General features: G+C 38.4%; 2 protein-coding genes across 3 annotated transcripts; both read right to left on the bottom strand.

Moving 5' to 3' along the window:
- Positions 1-7,655: 7,655 nt before the first annotated feature.
- Positions 7,656-9,914, bottom strand: LOC142180385 (GDSL esterase/lipase 1-like). 2 transcript variants are annotated; one of them, XM_075252600.1, is made up of 5 exons: positions 9,506-9,912; positions 9,038-9,159; positions 8,678-8,908; positions 8,321-8,604; positions 7,656-8,063 (listed from the first exon to the last, which is right to left on the bottom strand). In XM_075252600.1, exons 1-4 carry the CDS (start codon positions 9,771-9,773, stop codon positions 8,602-8,604), a joined length of 624 nt encoding a protein of 207 aa, XP_075108701.1. In that variant the 5' UTR covers positions 9,774-9,912; the 3' UTR covers positions 7,656-8,063; positions 8,321-8,601. The 2 variants fall into 2 exon arrangements, with proteins under 2 accessions (XP_075108701.1, XP_075108700.1); XM_075252599.1 differs by having other exon boundaries at positions 8,321-8,908; positions 9,506-9,914.
- A 2,117-nt stretch (positions 9,915-12,031) lies between these two features.
- LOC142180384 (uncharacterized) lies at positions 12,032-19,311 on the bottom strand. Its single transcript, XM_075252598.1, has 3 exons — positions 19,045-19,311; positions 15,806-18,939; positions 12,032-15,199 (listed from the first exon to the last, which is right to left on the bottom strand). The coding sequence occupies exons 2-3, from the start codon at positions 16,020-16,022 to the stop codon at positions 14,868-14,870; spliced, it is 549 nt and encodes a 182-aa protein (XP_075108699.1). The 5' UTR covers positions 16,023-18,939; positions 19,045-19,311; the 3' UTR covers positions 12,032-14,867.
- Positions 19,312-21,458: the final 2,147 nt, after the last annotated feature.

The following is a 21,458-nucleotide window of genomic DNA, read 5'->3' as shown; positions in this document are numbered from 1 at the left end:
GAGAAATCCTACCCGAAGTTCTTTGGGCATATCGAACAACATCAAAATCTAGTACGGGGCCAACCCCGTTCTCCTTAGTATATGGCTCTGAAGCCTTGATTCCAGTCGAAGTCGCGGAACCCAGTGCCAGGTTTTGATATACAATGAAAGAGTCAAATAATGAGGCTATGAACACTAGCCTCGAATTATCGGATGAAAAACGAGAAGCTGTTCTCGTCCAATTGGCCGCCCAAAAGCAGCGAATCGAAAGATACTATAATCGAAGAACCAAGCTTCGCCATTTTAAACTCAGGGACTTAGTGCTAAGGAAAGTCACCCCCAATACCCGAAATCCAAACGAAGGAAAACTAGGACTAAACTGGGAAGGACCGTATCAGGTTCTCGAAAACGTCGGAAAAGGATCATACAAGCTCGGTATTATAAACGGCAAACAACTATCAAGCAATTGGAATGTGTCACACCTAAAACGATACTACTGCTAAGGTACGACCCTCCTATATTCGTTTACATTTTGAAACTAACCACTGCAGGAGTCCGATCAGGAGCTAGGATGGATCCTTCAATACGAAGCCCTATGTCTGAAAGCGCCCGTTGCACTCTTTTTCTCTTAGACCGATTTTATCCCAAATGGGTTTTTCGGCAAGGTTTTTAATGAGGCAACCATTGATCGTGCTAATTTAGAAACAATTCGACAGTATCCGAGGTCTCTTTACAATTGACCTCAAATACGGGGTGGGGGGTGGGGGGGGGGGGCATTAGCCCTTCAAATATATCAAATTCGATGCAAGAAAGTTACTTCATAACAACAGGGTTCTGATAGGAAAAATTGTAAGAGCTAAATGGTCAAAACGAACCATGCTCATGTAGTTGGCCCGTGCCCTGGCACAAAACATGGACACGTGTATAATGACTTGCAAAGAAAAATTTCTTCTTTATCGATATCTTATATCCAAGAAAGATTCCCCTATTTTGAGATTTATTATGCAAACAGGCTTAAGGTAAATCAACAAGTTCGAGCAACATTCACTCAACTATAAAGCCCAAGGGCTACACCAACTTGAGTTCGAGCAACCATTCTCACTCGGGGGCAATCTATTAAGCCTGCGGGTTACATCACTTCGAGTTCGAAATCACTCACTCGACTATTAAGCCTACGGGCTATATTACTTCGAGTTTGAAATCACTCACTCGACTATTAAGCCTACGGGTTACATTACTTCGAGTTCGAAATCACTCACTCGACTATTAAGCCTACGGGCTACATTACTTCGAGTTCGAAATCACTCACTCGACTATTAAGCCTACGGGCTACATTACTTCGAGTTCGAAATCACTCACTCGACTATTAAGCATACAGGATACATTACTTCGAGTTCGAAATCACTCACTCGACTATTAAGCCTACAGGCTACATTACTTCGAGTTCGAAATCACTCACTCGACTATTAAGCCTACGGGCTACATCACTTCGAGTTGGAAATCACTCACTCGACTATTAAGCCTGCGGGCTACATTACTTTGAGTTCGAAATCACTCACTCGACTATTAAGCCTACGGGCTACATTACTTCGAGTAAATCACTCACTCGACTATTAAGACTGCGGGCTACATCACTTTGAGTTCGAAATCACTCACTCGACTATTAAGCATGTGGGCTACATCACTTCGAGTTCAAAATCACTCACTCGACTATTAAGCCTACGGGCTACATTACTTCGAATTCGAAATCACTCACTCGACTATTAAGCCTACGGGCTACATTACTTCAAGTTTGAAATCACTCACTCGACTATTAAGCCTACGGGATACATCACTTTGAGTTCGAAATCACTCACTCACTCGACTATTAAGCTTGCGGGCTACATTACTTTGAGTTCGAAATCACTCACTCGACTATTAAGCCTACGGGCTACATTACTTCGAGTAAATCACTCACTCGACTATTAAGCCTGCGGGCTACATCACTTCGAGTTCGAAATCACTCACTCGACTATTAAGCCTGCGGGCTACATCACTTCGAGTTCGAAATCACTCACTCGACTATTAAGCCTACGGGCTACATTACATCGAATTCGAAATCACTTACTTGACTATTAAGCCTACGGGCTACATTACTTCGAGTTCGAAATCACTCACTCGACTATTAAGCCTACGGGCTACATTACTTCGAGTTCGAAATCACTCACTCGACTATTAAACCTACGGGCTACATTACTTTGAGTTCGAAATCATTCACTAGATTATTAAGCATACAGGCTACATTACTTCGAGTTCGAAATCACTCACTCAACTACTAAGCCTACGGGCTACGTTACTTCGAGTTCGAAAACGCTCACTCTGATTTAAAGGCTACGAAATCCGAATTCAATCAAATTGCCTAAAGCATTCACAAGACAGAAAAATAAAACAAGAGGCGAGACGGGAGAAGAAAAGTTATTTGTATATATTTACGGGATTGTTTACATAATTGTTTGCAACATCCGAAATAGAAACTAAGGGACTAAGTTTCTTGGTTATCCCCGGGGGCGGTCTCTTCTCCATCAGGCTCCTCTCAGCTCTCGGACCCGCTCTTGCTCCCATCATCATCATCATCATCATCGGAAACCAAGGCTTCAACATCGGCTTCGAGCTCCTTAGCCGTTTTTATCTCTTCAGTGAGGTCGAAACCTCGAGTGTGGATATCTTCGAGGGTCTCCCTCCGAGATCGGCACTTAGCAAGCTCAGCAACCCAATGCGCTTGAGTATTGGTAGTCTCGGCTGCCTTTCTTGCTTGTACATGGGCAGCTTCAGCATCAGCCCGATAAACGGCCACGAATGCATCCGCATCGTCCTTTGCCTTTTCGGCATCAGAATCGTCCTTAGCAAGTTCAGAGGCCAACCGAGCCTCAAGGTCCTCTATTCTTCTTACTTGAACCGAGCTTTTCTCCTTTATACTTTGAACCTGGTTTTCGGCCGATGATAATTGGGCTCGAGCAGCCTCTTTCTCTGCAACAAAGCGGTCCATACCTTTTTTCCACTTCAAGGACTCCGTTTTTATCACATCAACCTCCTCACGGAGTTTCCCGATCATCTCAATTTTCTGCTGCAACTGAGAGACCAAAAAATTAGCCATCGTTCCGGTATCGAGCCCATAGGCTTTTAAAAGTATCATTACCTGCTCAGACAAATCAGCCTGATCTTGGTGAGCCTTGGCCAGCTCAGCTCGGAGGTCTTCGATTTCCTCTCCCATTTGCCCTAAGAGGAGTTTAATTGAGTTCCTCTCCTCCGTGACCCGTTGAAGATTGGTCTCGAACCGATGCAGCTCAGCTCGAGACCGAGAACATGTTTCTCGATGAACCTCCACGGCCTGCGAAGAAGGAAGAAAAGAAGTTAGGAAAGAATAGCAAACATGAAAATAATATCAACAAAGGGAGTTAAGAGCTTACCCGATTCAGAGCTAGTTGTACTTCACAGAGAAGGCCCGAAACATCACTAGGGCCAGTAGCATCCTCGACCCCGGTAAATAGATCACGAAAAGGGTCCTCCCCTTCATGAGACCGGCTCATCTCGAGGGCCCCCAAAGCTTGGGCTTCCCAAATAGCCCCTTCGGAAAAGGCAGGGAGAGTGGGCGAATGTCCGATTACTATTGCCCCAGGCTACTCGCTTGGGGCGTTCTCCTCAGTTCGGAGAGCTTCAGGACCATCCCCTTCCGATGTACCCACCGTTCGTTGACTTCGGTAGGAAGCATCCCCGATCTCTAATGACTTGGGGACTCTGCCTGAACTTCCCTCTGATATCTCCTCGGTTCGAGGCAAAACCTTATGAATCACCATCGATTCAGCCGCCTTTGGAGCATCGATGCTTTTCTTCATTCGGTTCGCCAGCACAGACCCATCGTCTTCTTCCTCTTCTTCGTCTTCATCCCTCAGACGCAGAACTGATTCTACAGTCAAAGGAATGGTATTCTTCTTCGGCTTACGAGCCATCCACTTCTTCGGTTTTTGATCTTCGGGAACGGAGGCCCTTTTTCTCTTATTTTTCTTCACCGGCTTTGGAACAGAGACCGAAGCCTCTTCCTCGACGGACGAGGGCCTCAAAACCGCATCTTTACCCACACCTACATACGGAAAAATGTATTAAAAATATATGGAAAGAATCTCGTTCAAACTGGCAAAAAATAAGATAAAGGGGCTTACCATGATTTTTGGCCTCCCATCGGCCCTTCGACAAATCACGCCATGAGCGCTCGGCGTATGTGGAGGTCGAAGCCAGATCCCGTACCCAGTTCTTGAGATCGGGAACTGCGCCGACCATCCAAGGAACAACTACATTACAAAAAAGGGGATATCGGTGAGAAAAGAAATGAAAGAGAAAAATAGTAGGAGATAACAACAGAATTACACATACGCTTCATGTTCCACTCCTCGGGAAAAGGCATTTTTTCAGTCGGAATCAGGTCCGAAGTCCTTACTCGGACAAACCTGCCCATCCAGCCTCTATCCCTGTCCTCGTCTATGCTTGAGAACAGAGCCTTGGTAGCTCGACGCTAAAGTTTTATTAACCCTCCTCGAAAAAGGTAAGGACGGTACAATCAGATGAGATGATCAAGGGTGAAAGGCATCCCCTCGATTTTGTTGACGAAGTATCGGATCAAAATAACGATTCGCCAAAAAAAAGGGTGAATCTGGCTTAGAGTTATTAGGTATTTACGACAAAAATCTATGATAACAGGGTCGAGAGGACCTAACGTGAAAGGGTAAGTGTACACATTTAAAAACCATTTCACGTGAGTAGTAATATCCTCTTTAGGAGACGGTACTACCACTTCTTTGTTCCCCCAGTTACAATCTTTTTTTATCTGCTTGATATACCCCCCCGGTTATCGAACAAATATATCTCGATACGGGCTCACATCAGCCGGGAACCGTCGAACCTTTATCGAGTTTGAAATCGGAGGTAAGAAAACACGCCGCCGGAACGCACTCCTTAGGCCGTGGATCCACTGGTGCTTTGTCGGCGGCGGATTGAGAAGAAGAAGCTTTTTCTTCTTGGGGGACTGTTTTTGATGTCTTCACCATTTTTTGATTTAAAGAAGGTGATAAAGATTCGGTGATTTTTAAGAAGAATTTTGCAGAAAAGAATCACAGATCTACGAATGAACTCAGAGGAGACGAAAAGGAACTTAGAAAATTTGGAAGATTGAAGACGTAAAAGTGATAAATGGTGAAAGGAAAGGCTATTTATAGGTTGAAGCAATGATGGTTCAATATCAGCGGTAGTCGACCACCTTCTGACATGCATTAAATGCCTTGAAAAGCTAAACCGACGGACAGCTATCACATACGTTATGGTCGGGCTCAATGCAAACGTCGGCTTATATCTGATCGAGCCATTGTGAAATCATGTCGTTTCTCGCCACATCATTCTCGAGAAACGAAGGGACTATTTGTATACAGTAAAAATCGGTTAGTCCTTCGTACGGACTGATTTAATTGGTAATATATTGGATCGGAGAAGCATCTTCATAGTATCAGGTTGAGGTCCGAAGTCGGGTCACCGAGCTTCGAGCCCAAAGGACCTATCAACATCGAGCTCGATGTTATTATCAAGTTCGAATTCAAATAGAACTATGATGCAAAGTAAAGTTATCGAGCTTATGATTAAAAGACCGACCAACACTGACCCCGAATAAATACAGGGACCCGGGTCAGAATCGAGCTCGAGTCAATATCGAGCTCACAGACAAGAGCCGTTGCAATCCCACTAGAGGAGAGAATCTTGGTAGGAATCATAGAAAAGTTGATTTATCATGGGTCTCCCACTATGTATTTTTAATTATATCTAAAAGTAGGATCCTCCACTATAAAAAAGATGGCAATATTTGTATAAAGGACAGTTTTTTTGCTTACATTGTAATTCAAACACCATATTCTCCTATATTCAAGGGTTATTCTTTTAGACTTCATTAATTGATTCATCTTGCTTAGTCTTAAAAATCATCTTCTTTCCAACCTTATTTATTTTGCACTCTTCGCAATCAATATTTGACATTTCTATTTATCCTTACGACTTGTATTAAGCTATACCACATATCCTTAAAACTACTTACAAATTCGACTCTAATCCGTTTTTCGAGTAAACAACTAAATTGACCATGCCCATGCACATGCCAAACATAGCTTACAAAAGAGGCTCGACTTGAAAAAGATAATTTCATATTTGTTTACATGTTTAGTAGAAGGAAGGACAGAGAAAAAAGGTCATATTAACATATTCATTTGCAAAACGTACTTCATGTTCAATTGGAAACACAAAACAATTAAATTATTCATGTTCAAGTTGGTGGTCCCACTAATACAAAAGTTGATGCTTCAATTGGATAAAATTTGGATTTTAATAGTTACACAGTTGATAATACATAGTACACCTTTATCTTGGTGTCCACAAAGAAAAGAAAATCTAGCATTAGAATCAGAACATAATATACCAAGCTAAATCTAGGATGGTCAATGCAAATCAAATCAAAATAGAGAAAGGGCTAGCCTTGTGTTATAGCAATGCGAAAAAAGGTCAACAAAATAAGAATCAAGAGAACTAAATTCATTTTCTGAAAAAGAAATCTTAGAGATGTATTATAACCTGGTAAATTAGAAGTTATGCATATTACTACAACAGAGATACCTGTTTGAATCAACACAATATCTTAGACGAAACTTTACTGCTAAGACACTTTTGTCGTTAGCTATAAGAAAGAGATACACCAAAAGGTCTGAACTGCAAAAAAACAGATAAATGAACCATCATAATTGCAAAATTTGAGAATATTTTAATACACGTTAAAGGATAAATGCAAGAGAAGCATATTGCCAAGGGTGAAGCTGAAAAGAGGAAAAGTGAGAAGCAAGACTCACATGTAGAGAACCGCTCATCGAACAAATCAACAGTCAAGAAATTGAATCCAATGATCTGTCATTTAAGAGTTCTCTGAGATGCGTGTTGACCAATTCTTTGCAGCTATGATGTTGTTGCCTTGTCTTTGCCCCATTAGTTATGTTGCGCAAACTCTGCAAATATGGTGCCGTATTCGTATTGGATCCTCCAAAAGTGCACTACTTATGAAGGAATTGATAATATTTTTGAAGTGTCCGAACAACATAACCCATTAGAAACATTCAAGTAGGCTCTCCTATTAGTCCTTCCTTCCCTAACAGCCCCGGAATCGGATCCTGGACCTTTTGTTGACAAAGAACCCCATTGCTTTTTCCACTGGTATATATGGACTGTGGGGATTTCTTCCAAATAAAAACGGCACTAGTTTTTTTAAATTAAATAATATGAACTATCTGGATCTTTGGCTGCGGAATATCCATGTTTTACCAGCTTACCCACCCTAACAACATTGAAAGTCAATAGTCATTATGTGATGATGAAAATACTCTAATGATTATGTAATTCTTTTAGCATGTTCTGTAACATTCACCTCCTCAGTTGTCATTTAAGATTATTACGTGAAAACATGTATGTCCTGTTATTTTTCCAGTCTACCAAATTTGCTATTCCTATAGATAAATTGTCATCCTTTTCCTCTGTGTTGGTTAGTAAGGAAACACCATACCTCTGCTCCTGCGTGGTTGCTAGTCAAAGCAGAATATGAAGAGCAATAAATTGGGAAATAATAATGGAAAATTGTTGCTGAACATAAAATTATTTCCCTTGAATGTTGAAATTTGCTTTCTAATAAGTCTGGACTTGGAAATACAAAAGGCTTTATTGCCAACACATCTTTTGTTCTAACATTAAGAAATTTGTGGATTATATATCGACAATATCAGCTATAGTTTGTTTCTCTTTACTAAAAAATAGGTCTTGAAGAGTGTAAGGTCCAACAGAGGAGGATGGTCCATCCCAGAGAGCTTTTGCAAATTGTTCATGTATGCCTTCTGTCGGGTGAAATGAATCAAACCATATGTAGTCTTTGGCATTATCGCAAATCTCATATTCAGTAACCTTTTTTTCCCCACCACATGTTTTTTTTCCTCCATAAGGCCCTGTTCCACAGCAAGCCTTCACTCCTTCCTTGAAACCTAATAACGCAACAATAATGGAGATATTTAAAAAAAAAAAAACACTAAGCTCCCGCTATGCGTGGGGCTGGACCACAAGGGTCTATTGTACACAACTTTAACATGCAAGAGGTTGTTTCCACAGTTCGAACCTGTGGCCTCCTGCTCACATGGCAGCAACTTTACCAGTTACGCCAAGACTCCCCTTCAAAAGTTAATTAATAGAATGCCAATAATAAGCTAGCTAGTAGGGGAGATGGTATAAAGAGGATACATACCATACTTTGAGGGATTGTTAACTCTATCGAGAAGCCAATCGTAGAAGTTGGAGTTGCAATACTTAAAGCCTTGCAATATATGTTGAAGGCTTTCGAGGACAATTCTGAGAGCATTGTTATGAGCCAATGCAAGATCAGAAGCAGCTTCAAAACAACCTCCTCCTGCTTCTTCGTTATTGCTATTAGCTCTTGGATTTAGTGCTCTGAGAGCTGGTAAACATCCCAATGGCGACAAGCTTAGGAAACCAAATTTTCGGGCGCCTTTCTCATACAATTCTTTGTCACTGAAATATTGTATATAAGTACAATTTTAACCAACAACATAGAGAAGGAAAAGGATAATTGCTTGTAGTTTACTTGAATTGCCTGAGTCAAGTTGCCGATGACCATCCCTAAATATTCTTCAGGACCGTGGAGTTGCTGCATTGTTTCATTACCAAAGTAACCCCCCATGTAATCGTTACTTCCGATACTGATGAAGTAAACTGCTTCCGATATGACTTCCTCTGCTTTGGCTGCTCCCAACTTTTCTGTTAGTGATTTCCGCACTTGTTCAAAGTACTTTAATTGTCTCTCCAGATCAATAACCTGATATTTTATCACGTATAATTAACAGTGTAGATCTACACTTATATATAACATATATAGAAAAGGATTTGAGACAATATATATGTATGCATATCTATAGTAAGGAGATGAAAATGCTGACGCCCATACCAAACCAGAATGAGTGGTAGAAAGAACTCCAGCTCCTCCAGAAGCAAAGTTAACTCCATTGCTGAAATCAGCAATATGTGGTTGCAGGTAAGGAGGAATTAGTGGCAACTTTGCATATTCAGCTGCATCACCATCATTCATTTTTCACAAATTATATATAGATCACATAATTGATTAATAACTTCCTTTAGATCAGTCAAAACAAATCTCAAGTCCAAACATGATTGATGCGGACCCAGGATTTGAAAGTGGTTGGGTACATGAGCATTTTGATTTTGATATTAAGAGTTCCAAATAAAATATATGATCATTTTTAACATATATATATATATATATATATATATTAAAAGTTTTGCCAAAGTTAACGGGTTCGGTGACCCCTGTTCTTAAAGCATAGGTCCGCCTCTGGATGTCATGCCATCGCAAATTAAACAAGTCATGGAAAAGAATAATAGTGGATCACCTCACCTATGAAATCAACGATGATACGACCATCTGAGAAGCGACCAGTGGGTTCCTGGAAAAAACCATTCTGGGCATATGGTTCATAATTGGCTCTGTTCTCAGGGATGGTCTCAATATAGTTGTTGTTTCCTGCATCCACTGTGGAGTCTCCAAAGATGAACAAGCCACTTGCTGCTGCTGCTGCCTTTGTGGAAACAAAAAGAGGCAGAAGAAGAAGAAGAGTCGTCACAAAGAAATATGAACCACTAAAGTCAACTTTCCTCATTGTCATTGCAAAACTAAGGATAATCGATCTTTGTTTGTAAGTAGTATTTATAGTAGACTCATTATCAACAGTGTTTCTTTTCTTCGTTAATCACGAGCACTTTGAGATTATCAATAATTGAGAGTGCAGACAAATTAACTAGTGACAGAGAAAGGTACTATTATTATAAGTAACAATAGCAATGCACTGATGGTGTTATTGGGTATTTGTCATAGAATATTGCCGTTTTCTTTTTCCACTAAAAATGCCTCTCTAACTAATTAAAAGTTGGAGACTTGTAGGTAACTTGCTAAATAGTTGACCCACCTTCCATGCAGCCGTACAATTCTCATTTTCAAGGAGAATGATTTTTCTTTAGGCACTGACCGCTAACCGGTATATTAGGGGGACATAATACCTGACCTTGTAGAAAACTAATTAAGTTAGAATTGTACATACACAATTTAAAGAGATGGTGCAAAGATCTGAAGTGTGTGGATATACAATTGTATGTATAATTAGTCTAATTACATCTTTCTGAATTAGTTTACTTAAACTTTAGAATTTTTTTAACTTCCTACACCATTGTGATGTACAATTCATGGTATACAACAAAAACTACTTTTGATTTGCCTAATCCGAAAATCAACGCATTTGTTTGCCTTTGTTTTGCTAGGAAGCTGCTCAAATTCATCATACCAAATCTGTCCTGCAAACTTCAATCCTTCATTAGCTTTCTCTGAAGCAATGTTGAAGCTGCACATATTCCAAAACCTTCAGCTTACCTTAATGCTTTCAATTACTGAGATAAGATTCCAAATGGCGGGTCTGATTTAGCATGGATCCAATTAGTTTTAGATTCAGCACTATTGTTAGTTCCTTTACTGAAAGGTGATGCAAAAGCTGCTATTAATTCCAGTGTATGATCTAATAACACCACCTCCTCCACGTAGTCCCAGTTTCCTGTTTGAGCTCACATTTGTGTTGATCTTGAATAGAGTCTTAGGAGGACGCGTCCAATGTACTTTAGGCACCATCAGTTTGCATTTTGCTTTGTCAACAAACAGGATCGCACAAATTGTTCCAAGACATGAATGGATCAACCAGCTGAAACTTCTAGTGCAACACTTGAATACTTTCATGGAAAATCTGGTGCACCATTCAAAAGTAGATGGCATCTCCCGACTGAATCTGCTAATGCATCTAGCTTTCCTTATGCCAACGCATCATGCCACATTAGATAACAGTTCACTGAGGAGTACTAACAAAGTATGTAACTAAAAGCACAGTGCTGAAAAAAGAACTAGAAGTATCATCAGAGCTGATACTTCTAAGGAAACAAATATTTTATAAAACATCCCCCCAGTTCCCCAATAGCTCCTACGGAAGAATCTTAAAGCCAAGGCAACAAAGAACAAGAACCTAGAAGATATGAACAAGGGAGCAATAGATATATGGACATAAACAAAGTTATAGACAGATACAAGAAAAATAATTGGCATTTTCCTCTTTCATTGTTTCAAAGCCATGAGGAGATAGACTGAAGATCTGAAGGTCACATATTTGTTGTAATAGTAGCGTGCTCAGTATTTGAGTATATATTAGGGGTGCAAACAAATGCAACAAAAAATAACAGAAACTGACGCGCACTTTGTCTTTCTCTCTTTTTTTTTTTTAAGGGTTGTTGGTTTAATTTGTTAAAAAATGGAGAATGATACGCAAAGCAGAGAGGAGCAACCACCCTTGAAACAAATCCCATACTCTCTGTTAGGATCGGAAATTCGGGTAGTGCGGAATTTAGCCAAACAACGGTATAATGACAATAAAAAGACAATGGAAGTTGATAATAACGGCAATTAAAGAATATAAAGAAGACACAAATTTAACGTGGTTCGGTCAAGGTGACCTACGTCCACAAGCGGAGATGAGCAATTTCACTATACCAACAAGAGTACAAAAGAGAGTACAAAATTAGAGTAAATACTCTAATTAATCCCAAATACCCCAAGAGAATAACCTCACAAGATCATTCCAAAGAAAGGGTTCACACAAGTGTTTCCCAACACTCACTCTCTTACAAAATACTCTATAATAAAATAAAGGAGGAGAAAGAAAGACAAGAGTGAAAAGCTCTTGAATTGGTGCGTTTGCAAATGAGGAGAAACTTCTCTATTTATAGCAAGAAATCATTTGCCTAATAATGGATATTATGTCATGGCAAATGTCATGATCCACAAATTTATCATAATGGATATTATGTCATGGCAAATGTCATGAACAACAAATTTGTTATAATGGATATTATGTCATAGCAAATGTCATGAAAATTTGACCATATTACAAATCTCCACCTTGGCCTAATTTCGGCTTATAGTAAATTTGCTCCACCTTCTCCGCAAAAACCCCAATGGGCAAAATCATTCTTCATAAATGTCAATCAAGTTCAGGCAAAGCTTGAACTTGGATACTGGAAGAGGTTTTGTGAACATGTCAGCAGGATTGTCTCTAGTGTTGATCTTCTGAACAGAGACTTTTCTTTCAGCAATGGTTTCTCGGATGAAATGATACTTTATATCAATGTGCTTCGTCCTCTCATGATACATTTGATCTTTAGTCAAGTGAATGGCACTTTGACTATCACAAAAAATGGTAATACCACCTTGGTGTAAACTGAGTTCCGCAAATAGACCCTTCAACCATAAAGCTTCTTTGATCGCCTCGATCACTGCCATATATTCTGCTTCGGTAGTAGATAAAGCTACTACATGTTGTAATGTAGCTTTCCAACTAATAGCGCAACCCCCGATGCAAAATACATAGCCTGTCAGTGATCTTCTTTTGTCAAGATCACCTGCAAAATCTGAGTCTACAAAACCAACCAAAGTGTTAGTATTTCTCCCAAACTCCAAACATGTATTTGAAGTACCTCGCAAGTATCTGAGAATCCATTTTACAGCATGCCAATGTGCTTTACCAGGGCAAGCCATATACCGGTTTACCACGCTCACTGCTTGTGAAATGTCTGGACGTGTACAAACTATTGCATATATAATACTGCCGACTACACTGGAATAAGGAACACGTGCCATGTACCTCTCTTCTTCCTCTGACTGCGGGAACTGAGCAGCTTATAACTTAAAATGAGCAGCAAGAGAGGTACTAACTGGTTTAGCATCTTTCATGCCAAACCTCTCCAAGACTTTCTCCAAGTACTTCTTCTGGGTCAGAAATAGCCTGTTGGCTTTTCGATCTCTTTTGATCTCCATGCCAAGGATTTTCTTAGCTGCTCCCAAATCTTTCATCTCAAATTCACTTTTCAGCTGACTTTTCAAATTGTGAATTTCTGTTAAATTCTTAGCAACAATGAGCATGTCATCAACATATAATAATAGATACACAAATGAACCATCATTTAACTTCCGAAAGTAAACACAACTATCATACATGCTCCTCGAATAACCATGACCCAACATAAAGGAATCAAACCTTTTATACCATTGCCTTGGAGACTGCTTTAATCCGTACAAGGATTTCTTCAACAAGCAAACATGATCTTCTTTTCCTTCAATTTCAAATCATTCGGGTTGATGCATGTATATTTGTTCCTCAAGTTCGCCATGTAAGAAAGTTGTCTTAACATCAAGTTGTTCTAATTCCAAATCATACATGGCAACGAAGGCAAGCAAGACACGAATAGAGCTATGTTTAACAACAAGTGAGAAAATATTATTAAAATCAACTCCTTGTACCTGACTATAGCCCTTTGCAACTAATCGTGCCTTATACCTCGCATCTTCAACCCCTGGAATGCCATCCTTTTTCTTGAAAACCCATTTGCAACCAACAATTCTTTTTCCTGATGGCAGCTTCACAAGAGACCAAGTACCATTCTTGTGGAGAGACTCAATTTCTTCATTCATTGCAATTAGCCACTTGGTTGCGTCAGCACCAGAGACTGATTCTGAATATTTTGATGGTTCTCCAATTTCTTCAGTTTCCTGTGCAACTAAAAAAGCAAATGCAACATAATCTCCAAACCTTAATGGTTGTTTACCTTCTCTTCTTGGTCTATGTTTGGCTATAGAATACTCCTCTTCTTCTAGTTCAACTTCAGGAGTCTCAACTTCAGAAATTTCAGCTTCTGTCTCAACTTCAGGAGTTTCAACTGTATTTTGCTCCAAAGTTGATGAGCTTGGCTCAGAAGGAATGCCAATCTCAATCTGCACCTGGTTTTGTGTACTCTTTCCTTTATCTGTATTACAAGAACTAGAAGACTCTTTTCTAGAATATAACATAGAGGATTTATCAAAGGTTACATCTCTGCTAATTATAAATTTTGATGCTGTGGGATCAGGATACCATAGTCGGTATCATTTCACCACAGATGCATACCCAAGGAAAATGCACTTTTTAGCCCTTGACTCTAATTTTTCATCATTTACATGCATGTATGCAGGGCAACCAAATATCTTTAAATCAGAATAATTAGCAGGAGTATCTGACCACATTTCCTCTGGAGTTTTAAAGTTCAAAGGTGCAGAAAGAGCTCGGTTGACAATATACCAAGCTGTAGAGATAGCTTCTGCCCAAAAGGCGTTTGTCAACCCAGCATTTGAAATCATGCAACGAACCCTTTCCAAAAGAGTTCTATTCATCCTTTCTGCCACATCATTTTGCTGAGGTGTCATTCTTACAGTACGATGTCGAGCAATTCCTTCATTCATTACAAAATTCCAAGCCATTATCTGTTCTAAGCCGCTTAACCTGTTTTCCTGTTTGTTTCTCAATCAAAACTTTTCATTGTTTGAAATTTAAGAAAACATCACTTTTATTTTTTAGGAAATAAACCCAAACTTTCCTTGAATAATCATCAATGAAAGTTAACATATACCTGGCACCACCTTTTGATGGGGTACGTGAAGGACCCCAAAGATCTGAATGAATGTAATCCAAAGTACTTTTTGTTCTATGAATTACTGGAGATTTGAAGCTGACTCTTTTCTGCTTCCCGAACACACAATATTCACAGAACTCCTTATTTTCGGTACTTTGGCCACATAAGAGACCTCTTTTACTGAGGATGGAAAGACCTTTTTCACTCATATGCCCCAATCGCATATGTCACAATTTGGTGATGTCAGAATCTGATTTATCTGATATTGAAACTGCAGCAGCACCTGTAACAGTAGATCCCAAAAGAGTATACAACGTACCAGATCTGCGTGCTTTCATGATCACAAGAGCACCATGAGAAATTTTCAGAACTCCACCTTCACCTGTGTACTTGCACCCAAGAGATTCTAGAGTGCCCAAAGAGATGAGATTTTTCTTCAAGTCAGGAACATGTCTAACATCGGTGAGAGTTCTCACCACACCATCGTGCATTTTGATTCGGACAGTACCTTTTCCAATAACTTTGCAGGCAGCATTGTTGCCCATCAAGATAACTCCACCTACAATAGATTCATATGTGGTAAATAAATCTTGACTGGGACACATATGATAAGAACAACCCGAATTTAAAATCCACTCATTGTTAGATTTGAAAGTATTATTAGTTGCTAAAAAAATAGTTCCCTCAGTCTCATCAGCAGCTACACTTGCTTCGGCAGTGTCAGTATTTTTGTGCTCATTTTTCTTTTCTGTATGCTTTTCTTTGTTTTTCAATTTAAAGCATTCAGAAATAATGTGACATTTCTTATGACAATATTTGCACATGACATTTCTGTATCTGAATTTTGACCTTGATTTAGGTTTCTCACTACTTGAATCTTTCTTATTGAATCTACCTCTTATGAATAAGCCTTCCTCTTGGTTCCCACTAGTTTCCCCAGTAATATCTCTATCTATTTGTTCTTTTGATTTCAAAATAGATTTGATATCTTTATAAGAGATATTATCCTTTCCATAAAGCATAGTATCTCTTATATGTTTAAACAACTTGGGTAAGGAAACAAGCAATAACACAGCTTGATCCTCATCTTTGATTTCAGCATCTATGTTACTTAAATCCATAAGAAGAGAATCAAAAGTATCAAAATGAGTAAGTATAGAGGTACCTTCAGCCATACGAAAAGTGTAGAGTTTTTGCTTTATGTAAAGCCTGTTTTCTACTAATCTTTTCATATATAGGGTTTTAAGCTTTTTCCATATGCCTTTGGCTGAGCTTTCTGCTGCAACTTCACGCAAAACCTCATTTGAAAGATTTAAAATAATACCTGCTTTTGCCTTTTTGTCTATGACGGCAAACTCCTCGTCCGTCATTTTACCCAGCATCTTCTCCTTTCCTTACAGTGCCAAATCTAAGCCATCCTGAATTAGGATAGCTTCCATCTTTAATTGCCACATTCCGAAATTTGCACTTCGGTCAAATTTCTCAACATAAGACTTTGTTAGAGTCATTTTGGCTATTTAAAATAACCCGGTTAGATCTGGCTCTGATACCAATTTGTTAGGATCGGAAATCCGGGTAGTGCAAAATTTAGCCAAACAACGGTATAATGATAATAACAAAGACAATGGAAGTTGATAATAACGGCAATTAAAGAATATAAAGAAGACACAAATTTAACGTGGTTCGGTCAAGATGACCTACGTCCACAAGCGGAGATGAGTAATTTCACTATACCAACAAGAGTACAAAATTAGAGTAAATATTCTAATTAATCCCAAATACCCCAAGAGAATAACCTCACAAGATCACTCCAAAGAAAGGGTTCACACAAGTGTTTCCCAACACTCACTCTCTTACAAAATACTCTATAATGAAATAAAGGAAGAGAAAGAAAGACAAGAGTGAAAAACTCTTGAATTGGTGTGTTTGCAAATGAGGAGAAACTCTTCTATTTATAGCAAGAAATTTTTGGCCTAATAATGGATATTATGTCATGGAAAATGTCATGATCCACAAATTTGTTATAATGGATATTATGTCATGACAAATGTCATAAACCACAAATTTGTTATAATGGATATTATGTCATAGCAAATGTCATAAAAATTTGGTCATATTACACTCTCTGTGTTGCCTCATTCTCGCCATAATTTCTGGCCTGTAATTACTTATAATTGAGGCTCAGATTGGTGCTAAAATCAGGAGGAGACAAGGAAACCGCCATGGCTGCAGGCCTCGGTTACAACCACGGAGATGCCTTCCGAGTCGCCCCGCCAAGATACAGGCTGCTTCAATGCCCAACCAACTCTAGACACCCATCATCACAGCCTCATCCATCACATTAACAATAATAAAAGCTAGCCATGATGAAGAGGAAGAGGTGAACAAGAAGATGAAGCTGAAGCAGAGCATGGATTCAAATATTAAACCTTAAAGGAATATTTCGTGCAAGTTCAGGGGCAAACTATGTATTGAACCATTTCAACAATGGTGGTTTATTTTATTTTTTTCTTTGTGAAAATAGAAAAGGAAATCATAGGCAAAAAGAACAGAGAGGTGGCAGCCAACATTACAGACTCCCCACTGCCTCTTGCTGCTTATTTTATAAAATCTTATTATCTCCTCCCTTTACTTTTACCTCGTATTAGCAAATAATACGAGACTGAATGAAGACATGATATTAGTGCAATTTAGTCGTTCAACACTCCATCTATTTTTGTTTAAATTTGTTTTTCATCTCTTCTGCTTCTTAATTTGTGCTTTTTTCTAGGCTAATTTTTTGTGTTGTCAACCGTCCAAACTTCAAGGAAAATTTTCGTAACAAACATCACTCTTACGATTGTGATTTTAAAACGGAAAGTATTATGACCAAGAAAGCAGAGGCAGAAAATACAATAATACAGCGGATTGTCAATAACCATGATAACATCAACAGAGCATTAAAGAAGGGCTCTTTCTTTGACAGTAGCAGACACTGAGAAATCATTGGCATGCAGATGGGAGGCAACCATAGTTAGAAACGCCCATTGCTATGCTGCCTCATTAATAATCTTGAGAGTTTTACTTATTCTTGGTTGACCACATAAGAAGTAGGGTCAGATCTGTCACAAAATCGGGTAAGGGAAGGGACACCGCCATGGCTGCAAACGAGAATAGCATACAACAACAACATCAACCACAACCCCAATCACACTCTAGTTGGGTGAGCTAAATGGATCCCAATCAACTCCATTTGGACCTATTTCATTCCAATACTCATTACTCTGGTTACAAGATATCGTGGTTTGCCCTGCCAAGATACGGGCCCAGTTTCCCAAAATCCGATCAACTCAGTAAGCTATATCATCATAGCCTACAGATAAGCATCATCAATGATGCTCAGAATGATTCTGATTATGAAAAGGAAAAAGTTAATGACCAAGAAACCAGAAGTAAAGAGGACACAGCATACTGTGAATCGCCATAGCAGTATCAACATGACATGCAGTAGAATAAGATTACAGCACCTGTAAGTAACCAAAAGAAAACAACAGAAAACTAAACGAGGACAAGAGCAAGATGAAAGGGCGAGGGTTTAAAAAGTGTGGCAACAATTTTAATATTCCAATACTTGTATAAAATTGATCATATCTCAATATGTTCATAACCAAAAGAAAAAAGAATACCACAGATTCTAGAAACATTTTATGAACATCATATTTTCTTTTTAACAACATTAGTAAGTCAACGAAAATATCCCCTGGTTCTTCTATTTCTAGTTTCCAGTTTCCTCCCATAACCTAAAATGTCAAATGCCCAATAATTCACTGTTTCAGTCCAATAATTCAATGGGAATTTTAACTTAATAAAAAACTTCCTTCATGCAAATACCTTTATTTAAAAAAATAAAATCGTTTATTATGTAATCATCAAAGTGACTGAAAAAAGAAAGGTATTGTATATTTGAAACTATAATGACTCCATCTGAACAGAAATCTCTAAACAGAGGAATTCTGAAAACTAAAGCGAAACAAAATGTAAAGTCATTAAAGGAATTTTGAAGTTATTGAACATAAGTTGTATTCTTTATTTTTAGAAAAATTTGAAAAACCCTTTTTACTGGAGTTTCCTCTTTACCTTTTCTTTTGAGGCTCAGATCTGTGGCATGATCAGGGCAAAGGAGACAAAGCAACCGCCATGGCTGCAAACCTCGGTTGCACTATAAAACAGGCCTTCCGGGTCGGGTCGCCCCGCCAAGATACGGGCCGCTCCATTGCCCCGACAGAACTCTAGACAACCTCAATCATCACAGCCTCTCATCTGTTGAGAAGAATGGGTTAGATCTTAAACCCTAAACCCTCCTTCCTATATATAAAATTGCACTATTTTCTGGTGATAGAATAGTATCCCTGCCACGGTACAGACCTCAAGGTGCTTGCTGCAAGGCTGGAGGCGGGCATGCATTGGGGGAAGTCAGCATGCTGCGTGGGCACTTGGTATGTAAATGTATGTATGTGCGTGTATGCATAGATCAGAGATTAACCAAACAGTTCCTTAAGATGAATGGTGGTTTAGTTTTACTTTTTTGTGAAAATGGAAAAGGAAATCACAGGAAGAGAGAGGGGCAACCACCATTAGAGACTCCCAACTGCCTCTCCGCTGCCTCATTCTTTCCGTCTAGAGTTCACAATAATCTCTTTAGTCGCATAGAGGTGGATTTTATACTATGTGTCCTCTTTTTTACATTTACGTCCTTGCATTTTACCCCTATTTCCAAAAGGCGAAATACATTTTTCCTTTAAACTTCTATCTAGTTTTCACTTATAGCCTATTTGGTCAAGCTTCAAAAATCAACTTATTTTGATAAGTGCATTTTTTTTAAAAGTATTTTTAGTGAGAAACAATTGTGTTTGACTAATTAATTTAAAAGACACTTTTGAACAACAATTAGTGTTTGGCCAGACTTTTAAAAACTGCTTCTAATTGTATTTTTCTCAAAAGTATTTTCCAAAAAAAATCTTTTGGAAAAAAACTATTTTTTTCTGTTTCTCCCAAAAGTATTTTTTTTTCTTCCAAATGCTTGGCCAAACACTTCAACTTTGAAAAAAAAAATTCAAAGCTTGGCCAAACAGGCTATTAGAAAGCTCAACTAAAGACCAATATCTATTGAACACTCCAACTCGAATAAGATGTACCTATTGAACACCTCAAGCTGAAGTGGCACAATGAGTGATATTCACTCCAATTTGAGCGCGTTCGTAAGTGAAATGTAATACTTCCTCCGTTTCAATTTATGTGAACCCATTTGACTGGGCACGAAGTTTAAGAAAAGAGAGAAGACTTTTGAACTTGTGGTGTAAAATGAGGCGCATATATTTTGTGTGGCTATAAATCATTGCATAAAGGTAAATTATTTCCAAATAGGGAAAGAGGTCATTCTCTTTGACACGGACTAAAAAGAAAATAGGTTCACATAAATTAAAACGGAGGGAGTATTATGTTGATTCTTTTATTTTTTGCTTCTACCTTTTTGGTTCTTTTACTTCTATCTTCTTTGTGTCTGATAGCCTGTTTGCCCAAGTTTTTTTGGGTCAAAAGTATTTTTTTCTGGCCAAAAGTGCTTTAGGCAAAAATTGAGGTGTTTGGCCAAACTTTTAGAAGGAAAAAAGTATTTTTGAGGAAAAGCATAAGCAATTTTTGAGAAGCAGAAAAATGTAGCTTCTCCCCAAAAGCACTTTTCTGAGAAGCATTTTTGAGAAAAATACACTTAGAAATAGTTTTTAAAAGCTTGATCAAACACTAATTACTGCTCAAAAGTGCTTTTCAAATTAATTAGCCAAACACAAACTGATTTTCGCCAAAAGTACTTTATTGAAAAGTACTTTTGAAAAATATACTTCTCAAAATAAGCAGATTTTAGAAACTTGACCAAACATGCTATAATTCAACTTCCCTCAATGATTGTTTTTTCTTTTTCTGTTCTTTTCCAAATGAAATTAATAAAGCTCATCTCCTTTCTAATTTTTCATCGATAGAACCACTCAAAATACAACCTATGCATTCTATTTAGACGCAGACATCGTTAATCATTCACCATCATATACATACACAATAGAACTCCATCCCATTTTCACTCACTCTCTAGCTAAATCTCTTCATCAATCTCACATCCCTTTTTCCCTAACTAGGAACTAACAAGCCCCATCAATTTATAGCCACTTTCGTTGGGGCTACTGTGAATTCTTTCACCGGCGTAGAATGCACCATCGCATTTGCCCAAGTTGAAAGTTATATTGATAATTCTAGTTCTGATTTATCTAATGAAAAAATTGTTTTAAATCAACTGAATAATCTATTTTCTCCGAATGGGTTGATTTTATTATTGGAACGAGAATGAGTCAGTGTTTTGGCTTCCATGGATGATGAATTCTTCAAGTTTTTCAACTTTTGCAGAAAAATGTCGTGCTTGGACAAATTTGGAGGTCCATTTTATTGAATTATTCAAGCTTATGGTTTGAATTTTTCAAGCTTTTATGGTTCAAAGAGGCAAATTTAGTGAAGCAAAAAAATTAGGTTTAAGGTTGGGGGAAGTGAAAATCGATGAAGAAGACCATCTAGAGAGATGGAGATAAGAGGAAAATAGGAGAGAAGAAAAGGAAAAAGAAAAGTAAAAAGGGACGAATAAGCACGTGTCAATTTCTAAATTGGCGTTTTGCCACGTCAGCATGCGTAAATATCACGCGTTAAAATTTTTATTGCGGATAATTTTGATATGTTCAATAGGTATGCTTTTGTTGGAGTTTGAGTGTTCACATAGATTGTATTTTTGTAAAGGTGGT

Source organism: Nicotiana tabacum, chromosome 4 (assembly GCF_000715075.1).
Source record: "Nicotiana tabacum cultivar K326 chromosome 4, ASM71507v2, whole genome shotgun sequence".
Classification (NCBI taxonomy): Eukaryota; Viridiplantae; Streptophyta; class Magnoliopsida; order Solanales; family Solanaceae; genus Nicotiana; species Nicotiana tabacum.
The sequence above is the reverse complement of the archived record's forward strand: the minus strand, read 5'-3'. Positions and strand labels throughout refer to the sequence as shown.